The sequence below is a fragment of the Populus alba genome, chromosome 6 (genome assembly GCF_005239225.2).
Source record: "Populus alba chromosome 6, ASM523922v2, whole genome shotgun sequence".
NCBI lineage: Eukaryota > Viridiplantae > Streptophyta > Magnoliopsida > Malpighiales > Salicaceae > Populus > Populus alba.
Window position 1 is genome coordinate 24,497,469 of NC_133289.1, and position 22,583 is coordinate 24,520,051.

Sequence of the window (22,583 nt, forward strand, 5' to 3'; positions counted from 1 at the left end):
AATAAAAATAGTTAATTCGATAAACCATGATTTGACGTAATAACCTAATTAGCCATTCACTTTCTTCGATTAATTCCCGGAACGATAACTATGAACTCCCATCCCCCAAACGAAACCAGCTGGTGTCGTTTCCCCCGCGCGGGAAAAGGAAAACTAAAAACCACGATGGCGGGAATCCGTTATCTAATAAATTAAAAGTTACCCTCCTCCCCTCCTGTCTTCCATTCGTTAACAATTGACTCAGTCTTCCAAAAAAATCACATTTCTAGGGTTTCAAAAGAACGAAAAAATGTTTTCAAGCAGCCAATTCGACGCCACCTCCGCCTTCTCCGGCGGCGGATTCATGCCTTCTCAATCCACTCAGCTCACCGATTCCACACCTTCTCCCGCTAAAGCAAGCCTTCTCTCTCTCTCTCTCTCTCTCTCTCTCTGCGTGTGTTTTGTTTTGTTAATTTCGCTCCTTTTAATAATTGTTTCCCATTTTTCCATTCTGTCAACGAAAATTAAACCAAAAAGCAACTTATTTATCAGTGTTAGGTTTTTATAATTATATTTCCCGTGAAAGTGTGGGAAAATTATGTGAATCAATTGAGAAAGTGGAGTGAAAAGATCCGTGTTTTTGTCGATCTTCGCGGTTTTGTAGTCTTACTTGCTGCTTGGTTGCTGAGAAAGTGTAGGAAAATTAAAGCACGTAACTGAAAAACTCTGTTGAGTATAATTTGAATTTGAGTGTTGGAAATGAAAAAAATTGTGTTGTTTTTTTTGTTAGTCTCAGGGTTATGGATTTTATGTCGGTTGTTTGTTTGGTGTCAAAAATGGTGGGATGAGAAAGTAAGTAACTATTAATTATTGCCAAATGTCTAAGTTAGACTGTGATTTTTTTTTTCTTTTCATAATATTGTATAATTGTCAAAATTTTGTCCTGACAATTCCATTCCTATTTTTTTGTAAAAATTTCTTTGTTTGGGAATAGAGTCGCAATTCGTTGGGTGTGGTTCCAGTTACGGTGAAGCAGATAAGCCAAGCTTCTCAATCTGGTGATGAGAAGTCAAGTTTTGTGATCAACGGTGTGGATGTTACCAATGTAATCACTCTCAATTCTTGTTATATAAATATGGTTCTGTGGGTCTAAGCCTTAAATTTCTTTATCCATTTGGTTTCTCTTTAACTATTTTCTTCCATTTCTTCGCCTTGTTGGTGTAGGTTACGGTTGTTGGACTGGTGTTTAATAAAGCTGAAAAGTCGACTGATGTTAGTTTTGTCATAGATGATGGAACAGGCCGTATTGGTTGTAGAAGATGGTAATTATGTGCTTGCATGTGAAATTTCTGTGTTCAAACGTAAAGAAATTGCTTGCCTTTAATCTTTTAAATTTCCATGCCTTGTTGTGTACCAAAAACCAAATAATCAAACAAAAGTGTTGATTATATTCAAAATTGGAGTTTTTCATTTGTTGTGAAGAGTAGTTTTGACGTATGCTCAACGCTTCTAATAGGGTGACCGAGAATTTTGACAAATTGGAAATGGAGGCAGTACAGTAAGTTTCCAGTCTCTTATACATGTCTCTTACCAAGCATCTAGCATGAGAAAAATCTGGTGTCATGTTTTTTCTGATGTGAGATCTTTTAACATTTGTTTTTTTTCCTATGCGAATCATTTTTCTATAGAGATGAAATGTATGTTCGAGTTATTGGACACCTGAGAGTTTTTCAAGATGTCAAGCAGTTGGTTGCTTTCTCTGTCAGGTATTGACCATACCCTTTAGTCATCATTGTACTTGTCTTTCTGAAACTTTGCATTTCATTCAATTTTCAATTTCCACTAATGATGGCACTTGAAATTTGCATTGACAAAGCAACTTGGAGTTGACGAGGAGAGCTTTTTAGCCACATTTAACCACTTATTAAGAAATATTTTTCTTAAGAACCCTTCTTGTTGAGCGTGGCTTGGATGTGTTTTATAGTGGACATGATTGGTTTCTTGCATCAGTTTGCACGCTTTCATTATTTATAAACTCACTGCCATCTTATTGTTCTTTTTATTATTGCAGGCCCGTGACAAACTTCGATGAGATTACTTTTCATTTTATAGATTGCATACATTCCCATTTGCAGAATTCCAAATTGCAGGTATTGATCTTGGAGCGGATGAATTATGCGCTATCAATAAAGTTTATGAAATGATTTGAGAGCATATTGTGTTTTCTGTTGGTTGGTTGTGTGAATTGTTTTCAACTGAATTTGCAGGGTGGAGCTTCAACTCAGCCTCATATGGTAGAATCATCAATGAACACTCCTGTGCGGAATGGTCAGACATTCACATCAAACCTGGTATGGGACTGCCTCAAAAAAACTTTTTTCAATGTCCTGGTTTCCAAATGTGTTTGGCATAACATTCTAGTTTCCTTTTCCCAGATGTCCAAGCAATTTGATGTTGATGGGCTAAAGGATTGTGATCAATTGGTCCTTGATCGTCTGCAACAGTCTTCAAGCATGTGAGTTGAACATTGAAACTCTTTACTCCATGCAGCTTCTTTCTCCTTGAAATCTCATGTTGTCTGTGGTTGCCTTGCCCTTTCTTAATTAGTGCCACCGAAGTACCTTTGATTGCGTTTAATATATCAAGTTCTATATGGTTCTCATTCTCTTTTGTCCTCCAGCTGTAGACTGCTAATTTGGAATTGTTCCTTGTTTCATTGGAGTTCAATTTGTTTAAAACATCACTCTGCCCCATGTCATGGAGAGATGCTCTTTTTCTGTTTTAATCTGTTGCTACTGAGCTTGTTTTTAGTTTTTTGAGCAGTCCATTAATTTTTTTCTTTTGGTTTCTTTTTTTCAAAAACACATGCAGTTTGTCCTGACTGCTATGGACAATTAAGTTTTGCAGCGTTGCTTGGAATAGTTAGCCATGTTTTGCAAACACTATTCTTCTGACTGCTATTAAATTTTAATCTGCTAATACTGAACTTACGTTTAGTTCCTTTACGAATGTTGAGAACTGTTCTTGGTTGCAGTGGACAGGAAAAAGGGATGCACATGGATGAACTTTGCCAACAGCTGAAACTTCCCATGGAGAAGATCAAGTAACCTCCCTCTCTATCTCCCCTTCTCACCCTACATTATCAAGTAATTCCTTTTATCGACCTTTTCTTTTGTCTTGGCCAGGGAATCTATTAGATCACTTGAAGATGAAGGTTTAATATACTCTACAATTGACGAGTTTCACTACAAAGCAACCTGATGAAGTTCACAGTATTTTTTGAATGCTACCCAGTCTGCAATGCTGTTGCGAGTTATTTTGTTCCTTCTTTTGAATATTAACAGAACAGCCTGTAGATATTTATTTGTTTCCATGTTAACATCTTAAGTGCAGGGATCTGGACATGTGTGTTATCGCTAAATCATATATAGAATTTCACAACATTTTGATGTCTTGTTTAGATTCCTAAATGACGTGCTGCTTAGAAATCGATCTAAAAGATCAAAGATTTTGATTTGTTTCAGTGAACAGATAATGAAGCACCCTATGCATGCCGAAGCCCCCATGAAAAAGAGAAGCCATGATTTATAGCTTTGGTGGCCTATCCTTTAACTAAAGGCATTAGCGTACTAAACATCTAAATTTTATCCTAAACATAATTGAAATCTTATGTTAACAAGTTATTAATTATGGCTGGATATAATAGCAATGTACGTTTCGAAAGATTGTGGCTTCCCTACATGAAACATCCTGGTTCCAATATTTGAACCTAGAAAATGATTAAACTTCATTAACCAACCCTTTAAAGCTCATATGCCATTAATATGTAGCTATTGACTTGTTCCTAGCTACAGATTTATGATTTCTGAGCAGTCCATGAAATGACGAGTAGCTCTGAACTAATGAAGGTTCTTGTAATGATTGATTTTTTAACGCAAAGAAAGGAACTCGTAGCCAATGAAGAGATTAATTTGGAGTTTTTGATAGCTTTGAGTGTTTGGGATAGTTTGGAATTTCCTTTACCCACGAATAAAGCACCAAGAAGAAGTCTTTACATTCACTACTACTGGCCAGGGGCATACCCTCCATTAAAGGCACTTGCTTCTTCTGATTGGTTTCAGTGACCGATACTGTAGGATCGCAAGTACGCATAACCCCTTGAAAAAGGGAAGGCATCTTCCATACATAACTGAAAATCTCCATTTAACAAGTTAATTTGGCCATCATCTTTCCTTCATCAGTACTTTATAAATAGCTATAACCCTGGAATGATGTCATTTTTTGAATAAAGTGTGAGGAACAAGGTTTCTGGCCCGAGTGATTCATTAAAGCAAAGCAGTAGAGGCAGTACTACCAGTTGAGGGATCTGGAGATGGAGAGATCAGTGCATGCAGGCCTTCTTAATTATAGCTTTTATCTTATCTCTACGTAAATGAAAGCATCAGCATCTCCTTGGGAAGTAATCGTTTTTTCATTACGTAAGGCATGTAAACCCATTACTAAAGACAATATTCGCATCGTAAATCTCATTTTGAAAGGTAAAACATAATTGAAATCTCATGTCAAAAAATAATTTGGCTTTGCTACTTGAAACATCCCTTGGATTTGTCTTTCCCTTTTTAGCAAGGCTAAGTCATACAAGTCTATTGGTGTGATGTTTAAAATGAAGCAAGGAATATATAGAGATTGAAGCAAAGAAAAGAAATACCTGCTCGTTGAGTGCAGATTGGTTAAAGGATTTCGAGATCATGAGAGTACTTGCAGAATCTCTAATAGCTTTGAGTGTTTTGGAGATTTTCGAATCTTATTATCTCTATAAATGAAGCCCGGAAGCCTGAGGTTTTCCGCACGCTCTTCACAGCAACGTAAACATTCTTCTAGCATTCAAACCGATCATCACCGCTCAAACAAAGAAACACCTCAACTCAACCACCACCCAGTCACACCTTTTCTTCTAATTTTTTCCCTTTCTTTTTTTGTGTTTCCCTCCTCCATCCACTTCTTTTTGAACCTGCAAAGAAAAAATGGCTGAAGGTGTGCTCTTCAATATCGCGGAGGAAATAATAAAGACATTAGGTTCCCTAGCTGCTCAGGAGGTTGCACTATGGTGGGGGATCAACGATCAATTGTGGAAGCTCAATGGCACAGTTACCAGGATCAAGGCTGTGAGTCAAGATGCTGAGGAGCAGGCACAAAAACAGAAACAAAACCATCAAATCGAAGACTGGCTCAAGAAGCTGCGGGAAGCTGTATATGATGCAGAGGATTTGCTGGACGATTTCTCAACACAAGTTCTGCGGAAACAGTTGATGCCTGGGAAAAGAGTATCGAGGGAGGTACGCCTTTTTTTCTCAAGATCAAACCAATTTGTTTATGGTTCACGGATGGGTCATAGAGTTAAAGCACTTAGAGAGAGACTAGATGGCATTGAAATTGACAGTAAAAAATTCCACTTTGTTCGTGGTGAGGAGAGAGCTTCTTTGACCACTGAAAGGGAGCAAACTACCTCATCTGAACCTGAAATAACAGTTGGGAGAGAGAGTGACAAAGCGGCAGTTAAAATTTTTCTAATGAATTCCAACTATGAGCATAATGTTTCTGTCATCTCCGTAGTTGGAATGGGAGGGTTGGGGAAGACCACACTAGCTCAACATGTTTTCAATGATGAGCAAGTTAAGGCGCACTTTGGTGTGAGACTCTGGGTAAGTGTCTCAGGCGGCTTAGATGTTAGAAAGATTATCAAAGGGGCTGTAGGTACTGGAGATTCTGATGATCAGTTAGAGAGTCTGAAAGAAAAGCTTGAAAGGAAAATAGAAAAAAAAAAGTATCTTCTTGTATTAGATGATGTGTGGGATGATAAGGATGATGGTGAAAAATGGGATAGGTTGAAGGAGTTGTTACCACGTGATGCCGTAGGAAGTAAGATAGTGGTAACTACACGTTCTCATGTAATTGCCAAATTCACAAGCACAATAGAACCACATGTTTTAAAAGGTCTGTCTGTAGATGAGTCATGGGAACTGTTTAGAAGAAAGGCATTTCCTCAAGGCCAGGAGTCGGGTCATGTAGACGAGAGAATTAGAAAAGAGATTGTAGGGAGGTGTGGTGGAGTTCCTTTGGTTGTAAAGGCAATTGCGAGGTTAATGTCTTTGAAAGATAGAGCCCAGTGGTTGTCCTTTACACTAGATGAACTTCCGGATAGCATTAGAGATGATAACATCATACAGACCCTTAAGTTAAGCTATGATGCTCTTCCATCATTTATGAAGCATTGTTTTGCTCACTGTAGCTTATTTCCTAAAGGTCATAAGATAGATGTAAAATATTTGATTCGACTTTGGATTGCACAAGGGTTTGTTAGCTCTTCAAATTCAGGTCGTAGGTGTATTGAGATTGTTGGTCTCAAGTGCTTTGAGAGTTTACTGTGGAGGTCCTTCTTTCACGAAGTTGAAAAGGATAGATTTGGTAACATAGAAAGTTGCAAAATGCATGATTTTATGCATGATCTTGCAACCCATGTCGCTGGTTTAGAGAGCACCATAGTAGATCAACAAGGAAATAGGATTAATGAATTGACTCGGCACGTGTCATTTGACACGAAATTGGATTGGTCACAACAAATTCCAATTCCTTTGCCTTGTGCAAAAAGTCTAAGAACACTTGTATTATTTCAAGGCGGCAAACGTGATGAGGGGGCATGGGAGTCTATTTGTCAAGACTTTAGGCGTTTACGTGTGCTTGTTTTGAGTCATTTAAGAATGAAGGAAGTGTCACCTCTCATTCAAAAACTCAAGCATCTGAAATATCTTGATCTTTGGAAGAATGAGATGGAGGCACTTCCTAATTCTGTCACCAGTCTGGTAAATTTGCAAGTGCTCAAGCTCAATGATTGTAGGAAACTTAAGGAACTACCTAGGGATATTAGCAAGCTGATCAGTCTGAGGCATCTTGATGTTGGTTGCTCTGTTGATGTAGATTTATGTAAAAATTTAGAGTATATGCCTCGTGGGATTGGGAAATTAATTAGTCTACAGACGTTGTCATGTTTTGTGGTTGCAAAAAAAAAAAGTACTAAATTTGAGATGATAGGTGGACTGGATGAGTTGAGGAGGTTAAATGAATTGAGAGGGAGGCTAGAAATAAGAGTAAAGGGATATGAGAGGAATTCTTGTATATCAGAATTTGAAGGAGCGAAATTGATCGATAAACAATATCTTCAGTCGTTGACCGTATGGTGGGACCGAAAGCTGCATAGTGATTCAGATATTGATTTGTATGATAAAATGTTGCAAAGCCTCCAGCCAAACTGGAGTCTTCATGAGTTGACAGTTGCAGGCTATGGAGGTATGAGGTTTCCTAGTTGGGTTTCAGATCTCTCAAATCTTGTAAGTATTTGTATAGAAGGATGTAGAAGACTTAATCATATCCCTCCCTTACATGGAATCCCTTCTCTTGAAGAATTAAGTATTTGGGGATTGGGTGATTTGGAGTACATAGATAGTGAGGGGGTTGGAGGAAAAGAAGTGTCGACGTTTTTCCCATCCTTAAAGAGCCTTTATATCTCTGATTGTGGTAGACTGAAGGGATGGAGGAAGAGATGGAGTAGAGATGAGATGAATGATGATAGTGATGAGTCAACAATAGAAGAAGGGTTGATAATGCTCTCTTTTCCACGTCTTTCTTCATTGACCATTCAATCTTGTCCAAATCTGACTTCAATGCCGTTGTTTCCAACTCTCGATGAAGGTCTTTATTTGCGGTGGAGTAGTTCAATGCCATTACAGCAGACAATGAAGATGACATCACCAGTCTCTTCTTCTTCTTTTTCATTTACCCGTCCTCTCTCCAAATTAAAGATTCTAGGTATGACGTCAATTGATGACATGGAATCTCTTCCGGAAGTAGGGCTGCAAAATCTCTCTTCTCTTCAACAGATATCGATTCAGACATGCTCAAGATTGAAGTCTCTGCCACTGCCTGATCAGGGGATGCCTTCTCTTCAGATATTTGAAGTCATTGACTGCAGAGAATTGAAGTCGCTATCTGAATCTGAATCTCAAGGGATGATACCCTAGCTTCCCTCTTTGCAATTCTTAAGTATCAATTTATGCAGTGAAGAGCTGAGCGGAAGAATGAGAGGATGGGGAAAGGAGAGCGAGGAGCAGTGGCCTCCTAACATTAAACACATTCCAGATATTGTAATTGATTGGAATTACATTCAAAAGGAGGGTCGCTATGTAAAGGGTCAAGGATTGGAATACTGGTAAGAAGTATTTTCACCGAACATACAAACACTTACACACGTGTATGAAAGGTATTTAACATCTCCTTTCCTTCCTTTATTTATTTTCTTTTATTTTTATTATTCCATACTCTCTCTCTCTTTATTATTAGGTGTATGAAAGGTAACGTTTTTCAATTAATTGGGTTCAGACACCAAACAAAATTACCTTTCATTAAAAAATACATACATACATAAATGAAGATATTTAATCTCTTCCTTCATTCCTTAGTTTAATTTCTTTTATTTTTATTATTATTACTATCATTTTATAAAACTATGTATTATTTATTTAATCTATCATATTTGATGGTTAGAACATTTTCACCATGAGGCTACTATTCTTAAATATAAAGGTTTTTAACAGCTTCCTTCGTTTAATTTCTCTGATTATTATTATTATTATTATTATTATTATTATTATTATTATTAATCCCTGCTCTTTCTCTATATTTATTTATTTTATTATACACAAATCTCATCAGATAAAATTATTATATTTTTTCTATAAATATTGGTAACATTTTTTTAATTAATTAAAGTTCCATTTGTTTTTTTTGTTTAAATATTAATATTAAAAATAAATTTTTAAAATAAAAAATATTAACTTAATATATTCTTAAATAATTTTTTTTTTTTAATTTTAAATAAAGCTCTTACATAGAAAGGGGTTCAGCCCTCAATAAAACGACAGATTATCCCATTTCTTTTCCCTACTTGCACAAAGTAAAGCCTTCTCCAATCACCTAATCTATCTTTTTTTTTCAACAAATTGATGCTGCATGCATTTGACTTTCTAGTTTTCTTTCCAATTTCTATGAGCAATTTAGTGTCGGAGCATGTGAGTTTTATATGCATTAAGAGTATCCAATTACCCAAGTATTTTCTCTCTTTGAATTGAGTTTGATTTCATAATATAAAAATATATTTGGTTATAATAGGCAAGTGATTTTCTGTTTTCACATGCTTCTGTCAAGTTGTCATTTACCTTTCTAGTGATGTCCATTTTTTACTGAACTTTTAGAATTGAATCTTGGTTGCAGGAAATAGATCAGAGGATTTTGGATGCCGCTACAGATATTAGTTATATATTTGTTGGAATATTGCCAATTATGTTGACATTGTCAAAGAAGGAGGCTTGTTGGTGGCAACCACCAACCTTGACTTTGGTAGCCACCATTGTTGAAGAAGAGAAGAAGTTGGCAGCCACCTTTGTTGAAGAAGAGATGAGTTTGGCAGCCACCATTGATGACAAAGGAGCAAGAGGAGCTGCCATTGATGCCTATAAAAGAGGCATGATCTTAGAGAGCAAAGTGTGAGAGTTGTGAGACATGTAGAGAGAAGAAGAGAGAAAGAAAGAGAAGGGCTGCCACCAGCAGCCCTGCTGCCTTAAGCAGCTGCTGCCCCATGTAGCAATGAGAGATGGGAGTTGAGTGGATGTGATCCTCCTCCATGTGTTGTATTCTTTCTCTATCTCTAAATAAAATGAACCTCTCCCGTGGATGTAGGCAATTTGCCGAACCACGTTAAATATTGTGTCTCAGTGTGCTTACCCCTCCGATGAGCAATGATCAGTACATCACCGGTCCCGGATTCCGCCCCATCAATATTCACAGGGTGCAGTTCCGGTAACATTGAAGCCGTAAGCCGAGCTTCAAATTCTGAAGATGAAAAAACTGTTTGGAGAGTTGCTGATATAATTAATCTTAAATTCTTGTTGTAGATGAATCAGGTTCTACTCCTCTAAAACAAAATTTTCCTACTCCATTGGTTTCTGTTGAGGCAAATGCAGCTTCTGTTTAACCTTTCTTTTTTGCCCTTTTTGGACATCTTTTTGGTGTAGATACAGTGATTGGACTGGGGTTTGATAAAGTTGAAAAGGTATTCAATGATGATTTCATTATACAGGATGGAACAGGCTGGATCAGGTTTAGTACATAAGTTATCTTTTAATGCCTTTATGCTTTTGCTTAATGGGGTTTACTGAATGAACACGTGTACAGAAACTAAATTTTATGCTTAAATAATAAACGTTGATCTTATTCAAATTTGCGAAAGTTCTTCATATGATACTTGTATTTACAGGGCTTTGCAGGCCTGTGACAAACTTGATAGAAATCTGTTTACACTCCATACGTTGCATATACATTTCATTTGCAGAACCAAATTGCAGGTATTGATCTTACAGCTTATAAATCTTGAAATATTGATAAGATGTCTGAAGTTGATGACCGATAACCATTATGTGCATATGTTGTGTTTCCCTGTTTGTTGATCATGTGTATTTTCTCTGGTTGAAGCTGCAAAGTAAAAGTTTGATTCAGTCTCAGATGTTAGAATCATCTGTGCACTCTGGTGTGGTATGGATCAACCAGACATCAGACATCCACATCAAACTAGGTATTAGACTAAATCAACTTAAAGTTTTTCATATCTTCTACTTGTATTTGTTTGGCATAACTTCTAGTTTTCTTTCCCCAGTTCTCCAATCAATTGGTCCTTGACTGATTCCAACAATGCTCAAGCTTGCTGGTTGCATCAAACTTTACCCTTGACCTCTCATGTTGAGCAGGAGTATTACCCTACAAGGTGTGAATTGTACCAAGTTTATGTTTGCTCTTAATGTCTCCCCTAAAGGTCAATAGATTATTAACTCTTGTATATATGTTCTCTTTTGTATCTTGCAGGGAGTCTGCCAGATCCCTTGAAGATGAAGGTTTGAGACGCTCGACTGTTTTGATGAATTTCAGTCCAACCAAGCTTGACCATGATATCTACGGTCTCAAGGGATGTCTCCAGGGTTTTAACTGGCCTTTTGCAACTCGTTACATGGTGAACGCAGTTCGAAATTATAAATTTTCTTTTTGTTTGTGTCTCAACAGAACATCTTGTAGGAATTAGGACTGAATATTCAGTGTTTCAATTATATTCACCATCATAATTTCCTCAAGATCAAGCAATTCTCATTTCTCAGATATGATTTATGAACTTTTTATTTGTATAGTTAACACAAAGTTTGTTGTTTTAACATACTGACGTTCTTAATAAAAGAGCATGTTACGAGTATATTATGTTGTAGTTGACTGCAAACATCCTTCCTCTTGTTTGCTGTTGGAAAAGGAAAGAAATTTGACAGGGAAACTCCCAACTTGCCAGGCATTTCAATGTCACTCCTTGCAGTCTGATCTACACATCCTTTTCTATGTTAAAAATCGGTTTCTTCCTCTTCAACTTGGTAACAGCCTTCCATCAAACCTAGCAGGGGGCTGCTTCAACCTCCCAATCCCTACCAAGCCAACTTTTATTGCGAGTAAAGAACACACACCAGCGGAGCAAGCAAACCATCAAGCCAGGTACCTTCATTATCTTGATGATAAGGAGAAAATAATAAAAACATATTGTAGTCCTAGTTTTCTCACAACAAATTATATTTTTAATCAAAATTAATCTTTGATTTTTGAATTTCAAATTTCAATCCTATTAAAAGCAAATGAACCAAAATTAGGTTATAACAATTATTATTATTATTATTATTATTATTATTGATCCATACTTCAAGGAGAAAAGGTATTTTGAAAATATATCTCAAACACAATAAAATTTACTTCCCTTTAAAGTCTTGCCCTTAAATTGAGAGTGACTAAGAGGGGAAGGAAATAGATTTATAATTTCTCGACATTAACTTACTATTTATCTTTATTTACTTTTGAAAAATCCAATTTTATCCTATTTATCATTTCTTCCGTTTAGATTCAATTAAAAAGGTGTTAATGATATTTAATGTTTATTACCCTGTCATTCACTATTCTATCCAGACAAGGAAAATTATCACCACAAATTTTTTTCTATCCCTTTCCGACTCCTCCATTCCCTCCCCTCATGTCACAATTTTTTACCAAACAAACTGTTAAATCGTTTTTGTGTGCGTGTATGAATCAGGAACCCGGAGTGAATGTTTTGGAAATCAAGCAGTTCATTTTATCATTTAAAAAATAAATAAAAAGTAATATTGCATGAATACTTGCTTGAATCAAATGCAGGCACCGAGTTGGGGAACCATTTTGAAGCTTTCGTTTCAATGTGTTGGGGTTGGATATGGTGATTTGGGCACTTTCAAAATATTTTTTCAAAATTAAATTAAAAGCAAATGGATGAAAATTAGATTATAATAAATGATTTGGTTCCAGGGCTCATTATGATGAGTGCAGTTGCGTTCTATTATTTTTCTTCTTATAGGAGACCTAACAAAACCGCTTGTAGATGCTTACTGGTCTTCAACTTTTACTTTGTTAAAGTGCAAGGATCTGTACTTCTGTACTGCTACATTCTGATATGATCTCTGAGGACGGTAATGCAAACCACTCGACTTAACAGTGGCAAATAATAATAAACAAAACAAATGAAGAAACCTCTTTTTGAATTTTTGTGAATCCATTTTGATTTTCATGGGGGTTTATGAGACAAGTGGTGCATCCAATTTGCAGCGGCTAGGAGTATATTTATGCAAAACTCTTCATTAATCCCGTCTAGAGGAAAGTAGAGAAGCAGGAAATTAATGAGATGAGAGGAATACTAATTCTGAGCGTATGATTATTAGGTTGTCAGATAAAGGTATCATAAGCGGAGGTGATGCAAAATCGTACAAATAAATCTACAGCTGCTGGCAAGATAGTAATGATTATTATTCTCCTGAAGGTTGAAGATGTCTATATTCCGGTGTCCTTCTTGATCTTGTGCTCTGCATAGTGTTGGCCCTTGGAACCTACGATTTATACAAGTGATTACCTGCTATTTATTAAAGAAATTGCAACCTGTTTCCTGTATGAACAATGAAGCCCATGCAACATCAAGGTGCTAGGATTTGAACATGTAAATTTTACAATCCAATTAGGCTAGTACAACTTGTGGATCATATGATTATATTATTCCAAGAAAGTTCCTGCTAGACTTTAGAATGATTAATATACTTTACCACACCTAACGTAAATGATGAACATCCCAATCCTTTCTTCCATCGTATATGAAGCACTGTTTTGCATACTGTAGCTTATTTCCAAAAGGTCATGAGATAGATGTGAAATCATTGAATTCGACTGTGGATTGAACTATGGTTCGTTAGCTCTTCAAATTCAGGTGGTAGGTGTCTTGAAATTGCTGGTGTTAAGTGCTTTTAGAATTTATTGTGGAGGTCATTCTTTCATGAAGTGGAGAAGGATAGATTTCGGAACATAGAAAGTTGCAAAATGCATGATTTTATGCATGATCTAGCAACCCATGTCGATGGTTTTCATAGCACCAAAGCCATTCACTTTGATGCTTGTGCAAACTTGATAGAGTGGCGTGGATATGTACTTTCACAAGAACCCTCCCTTTTCTTTCATTAGGAACAGTTTCAGAGCATGTTATGCTACTTTCAATTAGATTACTTTTTATAGATTCCTTACATTCTCGTCTGCAGAATTCCAAAATACAGCTATTGATCTCAGAGCTGATTATGTATTTGGTACTCATAAAACATTTACTGAAGTTCGTATCCGTTTTCCAACGTTGATTGATGTGTGAACTTCTTTCAGCTGAAAGTTGACAGTGATGCTTGGATTCTGCCTCAGCTGGTATGTAGAATCATCTGTGAACACTCCTCTGCATAGTGGATGAAATGAATACCGCACATCCACATGAAACGAAGTATGAGAATTAATCGAGTATACTTCTTTTCAATGTCCTTGTTGCTGCATGAGTCTAACATTCTAGTTTACTTTCCCCAGTTCTCCTGTCATCTTACTGTTGATTGACTAAAGGACTGCGATCAAATGGTCCTGGACTGTCTGTAATAGTCTTCATGAATTAATGTGAGTATTGTTAGAATCTATTTATGAGAATCTGCCTTGAAGATAGAAGATAGAGTTATGCGCAGCCAATTATTTGAATTTCAATGCAATTGTTTTCATATCAGATTCTGCCGCAGGATTTGCTGCAGAGTATGTTACTAGAAGACAAATAATCTCCCAAGGTTGTTGAGAGTTTTTATTAATTTCAAGTTCTTTGTAAGTTTTTAAATAGGCATTCTCAATTAATTAAAAGTATTGATCTTTCATACTCAACTCTGCTCTTTAGAATTTATTTTTTGTTTTCTCAAATCAGTGTTACCTGACAGCTTAGATTTCTATCAAGTATTATTTACTTGAAGATTTTCCTTTTACCTCGCATAGGTTCTCTTGCTCTCAAGTTCTGTGTGAGGAGGATTCATCATGAAGTTTTATCTCATATTAGTTATTAGTAATTGCAGTGGATTAAGGTGTCTATCTCAATCTGAATCTCAAGGGATACCCCCACCTTCCCTCTTTGCTATAATTAAGAATCATTAAACACATCCAAATATTGAAATTGATTTCGACTACATTCAAAAGGACGGTCCCTATGTAAACGAAGAGTTCAGAATTGACAGGCAATAGTTTTTTCACCGTGTCTTGTACCCCTAAATATGAAGGTATTTGGCCTCTTATTTCGAGGAAATGGATCTCTCACTGCAGGCATTACGTGATCTCGTTATTTATCTTTCTCTTTCATCTTTTGCTGGGAATCCATTACATCATTTGAAGATGAATGTCTGGTATGCCTTGTAAGAGATGTCGCAGAAAAGCTGACACGGAAAAAGTTCAGAGGTGGGTGCCTATGAAATTCTGAAATCATGACATTTGACAAGCTTACTGCCTGCGATGTACCACTACGAGGGTGTTTGGGAGTGTGGTAGCTGTTGCTTTTCAAATAGCTTTTCATGCCGAAAAGCATGCCAATAATATTTTTTCATTTTTTAAAAATTATTTTTGATATCAGCACATCAAAACGATCCAGAAAGTACAAACCGCACTCAATTTTAGCAAAAAAAAAAAAACTTTTGAAATTTTGCAAAAAGCTGTTTGGACCGCAGTGCCAAACAACCCCTACATCTTGTGGCATTGACTTCAAATGACAAAAATTACCCATCTTCACTGGCCTTCCTAGCAATACAACTGTTTTCTTAGATAAATTTGTTTAACATTATAGACTATAGTATCTTATCCTATGCAGAGCATCTTCTGATACTCTGGATTTATGGTGTTTCCAGGGAAGTGGCAAGCTTCGATGAGATTACTTTTCGTTTCACATGTCATGCATTCCCATTTTCAGAATTCTAAAGCACAGGTGTATATATATAGATCTTAGAGGTGGTAAGTGTTTAAATTTTTTTAACATAGATAAGCATGATAGTTTTCTACTTTTCCAATGTCACGACCCGAATCCCGGATCCATGACCGGCACATAGGCAAGGTTCCCCTCCAAGGTTCCAAACCTATGCGAACTCAAACTTACATACAATCCTTTAAACAACTCAATCAGAGTTTAACGCAGAATTAACAACAAACAACTTCATAATATAATTCGATTGTCTTAATACAAGAGTTAATAATTTCATAGTTTTGGAGCACTAACTTGACACAAAAGGAAGGTACAAATTACAACCAAAAAGGCAGGTTCAGAAGGTTCAACAAAAGTAACCTGCTATCAAGCTATAAGCCTGAAAAGGATAAATAATGAGAGGGTGAGTTCAACAACTCAGTGAGTAGATAACGTTCAATATACACACACGAGGTAATATAACAATGAGAAATATATATACAAGTATGGCTTTAGTTCTTATACGAAGGTTTATCAAATAGGCCATAACAAGAATATCATATGGTAAAACTTGTCAGAAAATCAAAATGCAATGAGCATGAGGCTCCGTACTGTGGGATGATCAGTCCACACAGGTTGGTGACTCCCCCGACCAACTAGGGTTCAGATACGATGTGCACAAAGACTAACACTACCCTGTTAGCATGGGTATTCTGACTGACATACCATAGTTTCATAATCGTAATCAAACAAACATATTCATATCTCAAAGCTCAACTCATTACATCAATCAAATGAGGAGCTATCAATTCAGAAGTCAATTCAAAATATATACTGGTTCATATCAAGAATTCAGATTCAATAATTGATCATGCTTTTATCATAAGGATAATAATCAACATATATATATCATCAAGAAGCATGATCTAATTCATATTAACAAATCAAATATTTATAATATTTCTCATGCATATGGAAAATTATCCACTCACCTGACTCAAAAGCAAACAACACTCACAAGCTGAAACAGAAGGAAATTCTACTGACGTCCTGCCGGTAGAATATCAGGATTATCTGAATACAAAGGAGACATATTCAAAAACGACTCGAAAGAACATTTAATCTATTTAATACACTTAACTAAGGGTGTATTCCGTAACCCTATATATTATAGTCAATTTTCTTAAAAACCCAAAATCTAACGGTTTTCCCGAAATCTAATCCATAATAAAAACAACTAATAAAATTGGTAATAATTCACTAAATAACCCTTAATTATTCATCAAACTAATCTGAAAAATCTAATATTACAGCTAGGGACTAATCTGGAATTTTTCCATATTTTTAGGGCCAAATTGTAACTTTTGTCAAATGGAGGACCAAACTGAAATTTGTCATAAATCCATGAATATACTGAAATTCTGACCTTAATTAATCCTCAATTCTGTCCAGGATGTATCATTATGCTTCAGGGATCATTCTGGAATTTTACTAAATTTTTAGGGCCAAATCGTACTTTTTGTCAAATTGAAGGACTAAATTGAAAGTGTTAAATTATCTTATCTATACAGTAATTCTGTCCATAATTCATATGTTATTCTGTTCAGAATCTCGGAATATGCTCCAGGGACCAATTTGTAATTTTTCCAAAGTTCGGGGACTAAACTGTAATTTTCGGAAATTGAGGGACCAAATTGAATTTTTGTCATCTTCAACCTCCAGTCCAGATTTTAACAGAAACCCCACTGTTCTCCCCTGATTTCTAACTCAAATTTCACCATTTACACAATTCTATAACTCAAAATCATCATAATCTTCCATAATCAACTAAATCATTAATTAACCACAACAATTAACCTTATAACCTTCAAATTAATTCATCAATTTAAACCCAAAACACAAATTCTCAAAACCCTAACATTCATCAAAACTGAAATTAAAGTTTAATTAACATATTATACACATTAAACAACCTAAATCTTACCTTTTTCACTTATTTCCTCCAAATCTCTTCATTTTCCCCTTATTTTCCCTTCTTTTCTCTTCTTCTTCTTTCTCTCTTCTCTCTCACGGTTCTGCTCTCTAATTTCAGATAACTTTCCCTTTTTTTTTTTTTTTTTACTTCCTATTTATATTTATCAATTTTTGTTCAATTACCATAATACCCCTTATTCATTTATTCCAACTTTTAAGCCTTCAAGGGCTTTCTAGGCTTTTCCTATCCCTTTAATACAAAACATCACAATCTCCCCACCTTATAAAAGTTTCGTCCTCGAAACTTAATAGAAAAATATTGAATACTTACCGAGATTATCGAAAAGATGAGGATACTCCTCACGCATCTTATCCTCGAGCTCCCATGTCGCTTCTTCACGTGAATGGCCTTTCCATTTCACTTTCACTGAAGCTATGTCCTTCGACCTAAGCTTCCTCACTTGTCGGTCGACTATAGCTTCCGGTTGCACCTTATAAACCATATCATCCCTCAAGTCAATAGGATGAACCTCTAACACATGCGATGGATCTGACATATATTTCCTTAACATGGAAACATGAAATACCGGATGAATAGCAGACAAGTTTGGTGGTAATGCTAACCGATAAGCAACTGCCCCAACTCTCTCCAGAATCTCATACGGTCCAATGAATCGAGGACTCAACTTGCCTTTCTTCCCAAATCTGAATACTCCTTTTGTAGGTGATACTTTTAAGAACACACAATCACCCACTGAAAACTCTAAGTCACGCCTTCTTTTATCCGCATAACTTTTCTGTCTACTCTGAGCTGTTTGAAGCTTCTTTCTAATTACCTCAATCTTCTCTGAGGTAATCTGAATCAACTCTGGTCCCATTAGCCTCTTCTCACCAACCTCAAACCAACAAACCGGTGATCTACACTTCCGACCATATAAAGCCTCATAAGGTGCCATCTCTATGCTAGCCTGATAACTGTTGTTGTAAGCAAATTCCACTAATGGTAGGAACTTACTCCAACCAACTCCAAAATCCATAACACAAGCCCTTAACATATCCTCCAAGGTCTGAATAGTCCTCTCAGACTGACCATCTGTCTGAGGGTGAAAAGCTGTACTCAACTGCACCTTAGTACCCATAGCTTCTTGAAATTTCACCCAAAACCGCGATGTAAACTGTGGACCTCTATCAGACACTATCGAGATTGGCACTCCATGCAACCGTACAATCTCACTAAGAAACAATTCCGCCAACTTTGCATATCCATAAGTAATCTTAACTGGCAGAAAATGGGATGATTTGGTCAACCTGTCAACAATCACCCATATCGAATCATAACCCTCCTGACTCCTAGGCAATCCTGTCATAAAGTCCATTGCAATCCTTTCCCACTTCCATTCTAGAATCAACAATGGTTGTAACAATCCAGGAGGTTTTTGGTGTTCACCCTTTACCCTCTGACAGGTCAAACACCTAGAAACAAAATTTGCTACATCAGCCTTCATCCTATTCCACCAATAACACACCTTAAGGTCTTTATACATCTTGGTGGAACCTGGATGCATTGTGTAAACTGTCTGATGTGCCTCTATCATCAATTCTCTCCTCAGATCATCAACATCAGGTACACAAAGCCTATCCCTATATCTCAGCACATCATCATCACCAATCACAAAACTTGCAGCCTTACCCTGCTCAACCTCATTTCTAATCCTGAGTAGTGAATCATCTTTCTTCTGAGCTGCTTTTATCTTATCGAACAAATCTGACTTAACCTGAAAATGAGCAATCATTGCTCCAGCTTCACTAAGATCAAATCTGACTCCTTCATCCACTAACTCATGCAGCTCCCTAATCAGAGGTCTTCGTACTTCCTGAATATGAGCTAAGCTCCCTGATGATTTTCTACTCAAAGCATCGGCAACTACATTTGCCCTACCCGGGTGGTACTGTATGGTACAATCATAATCCTTCAGCAATTCCATCCATCTCCTCTGCCTCAGGTTTAGATCTCTCTGCTGAAAGATGTATTTCAAACTCTTGTGATCTGTAAAGATCTCACAAGTTTCACCATACAAGTAGTGCCTCCAAATCTTCAAAGCAAAAATTACAGCCGCCATCTCTAAATCATGTGTAGGATAGTTCTGTTCATGCTTCTTCAGCTGCCGTGAAGCATAGGCAATAACCTTGCCATGCTGCATTAGAACACATCCTAACCCCACTCTCAAAGCATCACAATACACTGTGTAAGCACCAGAACCTGATGGTACTGCTAGAATAGGCGTTGTAGTCAATCTCTCCTTCAACTCTAAGAAACTTTTCTCACAAGCTTCAGACCACTGAAACTTAACATTTTTCTGCGTTAACTTAGTCAATGGTGCAGAAATTCGAGAAAAGTTCTCCACAAACCTCCGATAGTAGCCGGCCAAACCTAAGAAACTTCTAATCTCTGTCGCCGAAGTAGGCCTAAGCCACTGCTTAACTGCTTCAATCTTTTGAGGATCAACCTCAATCCCATTCCTTGACATTATATGCCCAAGAAATGCTACACTCTCCAACCAAAACTCACTCTTTGAGAACTTGCCATACAACTGATGATCTCGTAGAGTTTGAAGCACCATTCTCAAATGCTACTCATGCTCCTCTCTAGACCTCGAATACACCAAAATATCATCAATAAAAACTATCACAAATCGATCAATAAATTGGCCAAACACTCTATTCATCAAGTCCATAAAAGCTGCTGGTGCATTCGTCAACCCAAAAGACATCACTAAAAACTCATAATGACCATACCGAGTTCTAAAAGCTGTCTTTGAAATGTCTACCTCCCTAATCCTCAACTGATGATACCCAGATCGAAGATCGATCTTAGAAAAGAATTGAGCTCCCTATAACTGATCAAACAAATCATCTATACGCGGGAGTGGGTATCTATTTCGAACTGTCACCCGATTCAATTGCCTATAATCTATACACAACCTCAATGACCCATCTTTCTTCTTCACAAACAACATCGAAGCTCCCCAAGGGGACACACTTGGTCGGATGAACTTTTTATCCAATAAATCCTGCAGTTGCTCCTTTAACTCCCTCAATTCTGCTGGCGCCATTCTATATGGTGCCATTGATATTGGTTCGGTGCCCGGAACCAAATCAATACAAAAATCAATCTCCCTATACGGAGGCAATCCAGGTAAGTCATCAGGAAAGACATCGATAAACTCTCTTACTATAGGGACTTCCTCTAACTGGGGAACTTCTTTCTCTACATCCACTATATATGCTAGGTAGCACTGTACCCCTTTTCGGGCCATTTTCCTCGAGATAGCCGACAACATAATTGATGGAGACCCAATCTTATCTCCTTGAAATACCAACCCAACTTCTTGATCTAGATCAAACATTATTTTTCTTACCCCAACAATTTACCGAAGCCCTATGCTTAGCCAACCAATCCATTCCCAAAATTACATCAAAATCAACTATATCTAAAACAATTAAATCTCCCATAAAGATCTTATCTCCAATATTTATTTCACAATCCAGATACATATACTTCACTAATATTAACTCATCAATGTGAGTGAAAACTGAAATGGGCAATCTTAATAAAGTTGGTTGCTTATCTATCCTCGTGCCAAAAATATAAGGACACAAATGAATGGATTGCACCCGTATCAAACAAAACTTTTGCTTCAAAAGATCAAACAGGAACAACATGTTGAGGTGCGGATGTACTGCCCTACCTCCTATACCTTGCATTTCTAAACTACACAATAAGGACATCATCCTGATCATCATCTAGCCTAATAGTATCAGTTGTTTGTCTATTCCTCGGCATTTCCTAAAATAAAAGTGAGAGCACTTAAGTCATGCTAGAACAATAACATGATAATTATCACAGAATTATAGGAAAACATATCTATCACAACGAAGAAGACATACTTGATGAGAATTTAAAATTTCAAAAACAACAAACAAGACGATACGGATCCTAATGCTCCACTTATTATGAAATTAATTATATTATTGTTTCTTTAACCTAAAGCTCTGATACCAAGTTTGTCACGACCCGAATCCCGGATCCATGACCGGCACATAGGCAAGGTTCCCCTCCAAGGTTCCAAACCTATGCGAACTCAAACTTACATACAATCCTTTAAACAACTCAATCAGAGTTTAACGCAGAATTAACAACAAACAACTTCATAATATAATTCGATTGTCTTAATACAAGAGTTAATAATTTCATAGTTTTGGAGCACTAACTTGACACAAAAGGAAGGTACAAATTACAACCAAAAAGGCAGGTTCAGAAGGTTCAACAAAAGTAACCTGCTATCAAGCTATAAGCCTGAAAAGGATAAATAATGAGAGGGTGAGTTCAACAACTCAGTGAGTAGATAACGTTCAATATACACACACAAGGTAATATAACAATGAGAAATATATATACAAGTATGGCTTTAGTTCTTATACGAAGGTTTATCAAATAGGCCATAACAAGAATATCATATGGTAAAACTTGTCAGAAAATCAAAATGCAATGAGCATGAGGCTCCGTACTGTGGGATGATCAGTCCACACAGGTTGGTGACTCCCCCGACCAACTAGGGTTCAGATACGATGTGCACAAAGACTAACACTACCCTGTTAGCATGGGTATTCTGACTGACATACCATAGGTTCATAATCGTAATCAAACAAACATATTCATATCTCAAAGCTCAACTCATTACATCAATCAAATGAGGAGCTATCAATTCAGAAGTCAATTCAAAATATATACTGGTTCATATCAAGAATTCAGATTCAATAATTGATCATGCTTTTATCATAAGGATAATAATCAACATATATATATATATATATTATCAAGAAGCATGATCTAATTCATATTAACAAATCAAATATTTATAATATTTCTCATGCATATGGAAAATTATCCACTCACCTGACTCAAAAGCAAACAACACTCACAAGCTGAAACCGAAGGAAATTCTACTGACGTCCTGCCGGTAGAATATCAGGATTATCTGAATACAAAGGAGACATATTCAAAAACGACTCGAAAGAACATTTAATCTATTTAATACACTTAACTAAGGGTGTATTCCGTAACCCTATATATTATAGTCAATTTTCTTAAAAACCCAAAATCTAACGGTTTTCCCGAAATCTAATCCATAAT

The 22,583-nt window shown here is 36.6% G+C and overlaps 2 protein-coding genes and 1 long non-coding RNA gene across 3 annotated transcripts; 2 read left to right on the plus strand and 1 right to left on the minus strand.

Moving 5' to 3' along the window:
* The first annotated feature begins 95 nt into the window (after positions 1-95).
* On the plus strand, positions 96-3,428 carry LOC118037618 (replication protein A 32 kDa subunit A). The gene is made up of 10 exons (XM_035043653.2): positions 96-394; positions 974-1,084; positions 1,204-1,301; positions 1,496-1,537; positions 1,668-1,745; positions 2,051-2,129; positions 2,247-2,330; positions 2,415-2,494; positions 3,014-3,082; positions 3,165-3,428. The coding sequence occupies exons 1-10, from the start codon at positions 290-292 to the stop codon at positions 3,238-3,240; spliced, it is 822 nt and encodes a 273-aa protein (XP_034899544.1). The 5' UTR covers positions 96-289; the 3' UTR covers positions 3,241-3,428.
* Positions 3,429-4,821: 1,393 nt separating this feature from the next.
* LOC118037643 (putative disease resistance protein RGA4) lies at positions 4,822-11,304 on the plus strand. The gene is made up of 7 exons (XM_073409800.1): positions 4,822-8,293; positions 9,304-9,992; positions 10,104-10,188; positions 10,346-10,433; positions 10,561-10,660; positions 10,742-10,849; positions 10,948-11,304. The coding sequence occupies exon 1, from the start codon at positions 5,004-5,006 to the stop codon at positions 8,052-8,054; it is 3,051 nt and encodes a 1,016-aa protein (XP_073265901.1). The 5' UTR covers positions 4,822-5,003; the 3' UTR covers positions 8,055-8,293; positions 9,304-9,992; positions 10,104-10,188; positions 10,346-10,433; positions 10,561-10,660; positions 10,742-10,849; positions 10,948-11,304.
* Positions 11,305-21,570: 10,266 nt separating this feature from the next.
* On the minus strand, positions 21,571-22,581 carry LOC140955722 (uncharacterized). Its single transcript, XR_012170148.1, has 2 exons — positions 22,347-22,581; positions 21,571-21,746 (listed from the first exon to the last, which is right to left on the minus strand). It is a non-coding gene; the product is annotated as an uncharacterized lncRNA (long non-coding RNA).
* Between the last annotated feature and the right edge of the window lie 2 nt (positions 22,582-22,583).

Coding starts and splice junctions, on each gene's coding strand:
- LOC118037618 (XM_035043653.2), top strand. CDS start 290: ATGTTTTCAAGCAGCCAATTCGACGCCACCTCCGCCTTCTCCGGCGGC. Junction 1,538..1,667: donor TTGGAAATGGAGGCAGTACA/GTAAGTTTCCAG, acceptor ATTTTTCTATAG/AGATGAAATGTATGTTCGAG. Junction 2,331..2,414: donor AGACATTCACATCAAACCTG/GTATGGGACTGC, acceptor TCCTTTTCCCAG/ATGTCCAAGCAATTTGATGT.
- LOC118037643 (XM_073409800.1), top strand. CDS start 5,004: ATGGCTGAAGGTGTGCTCTTCAATATCGCGGAGGAAATAATAAAGACA.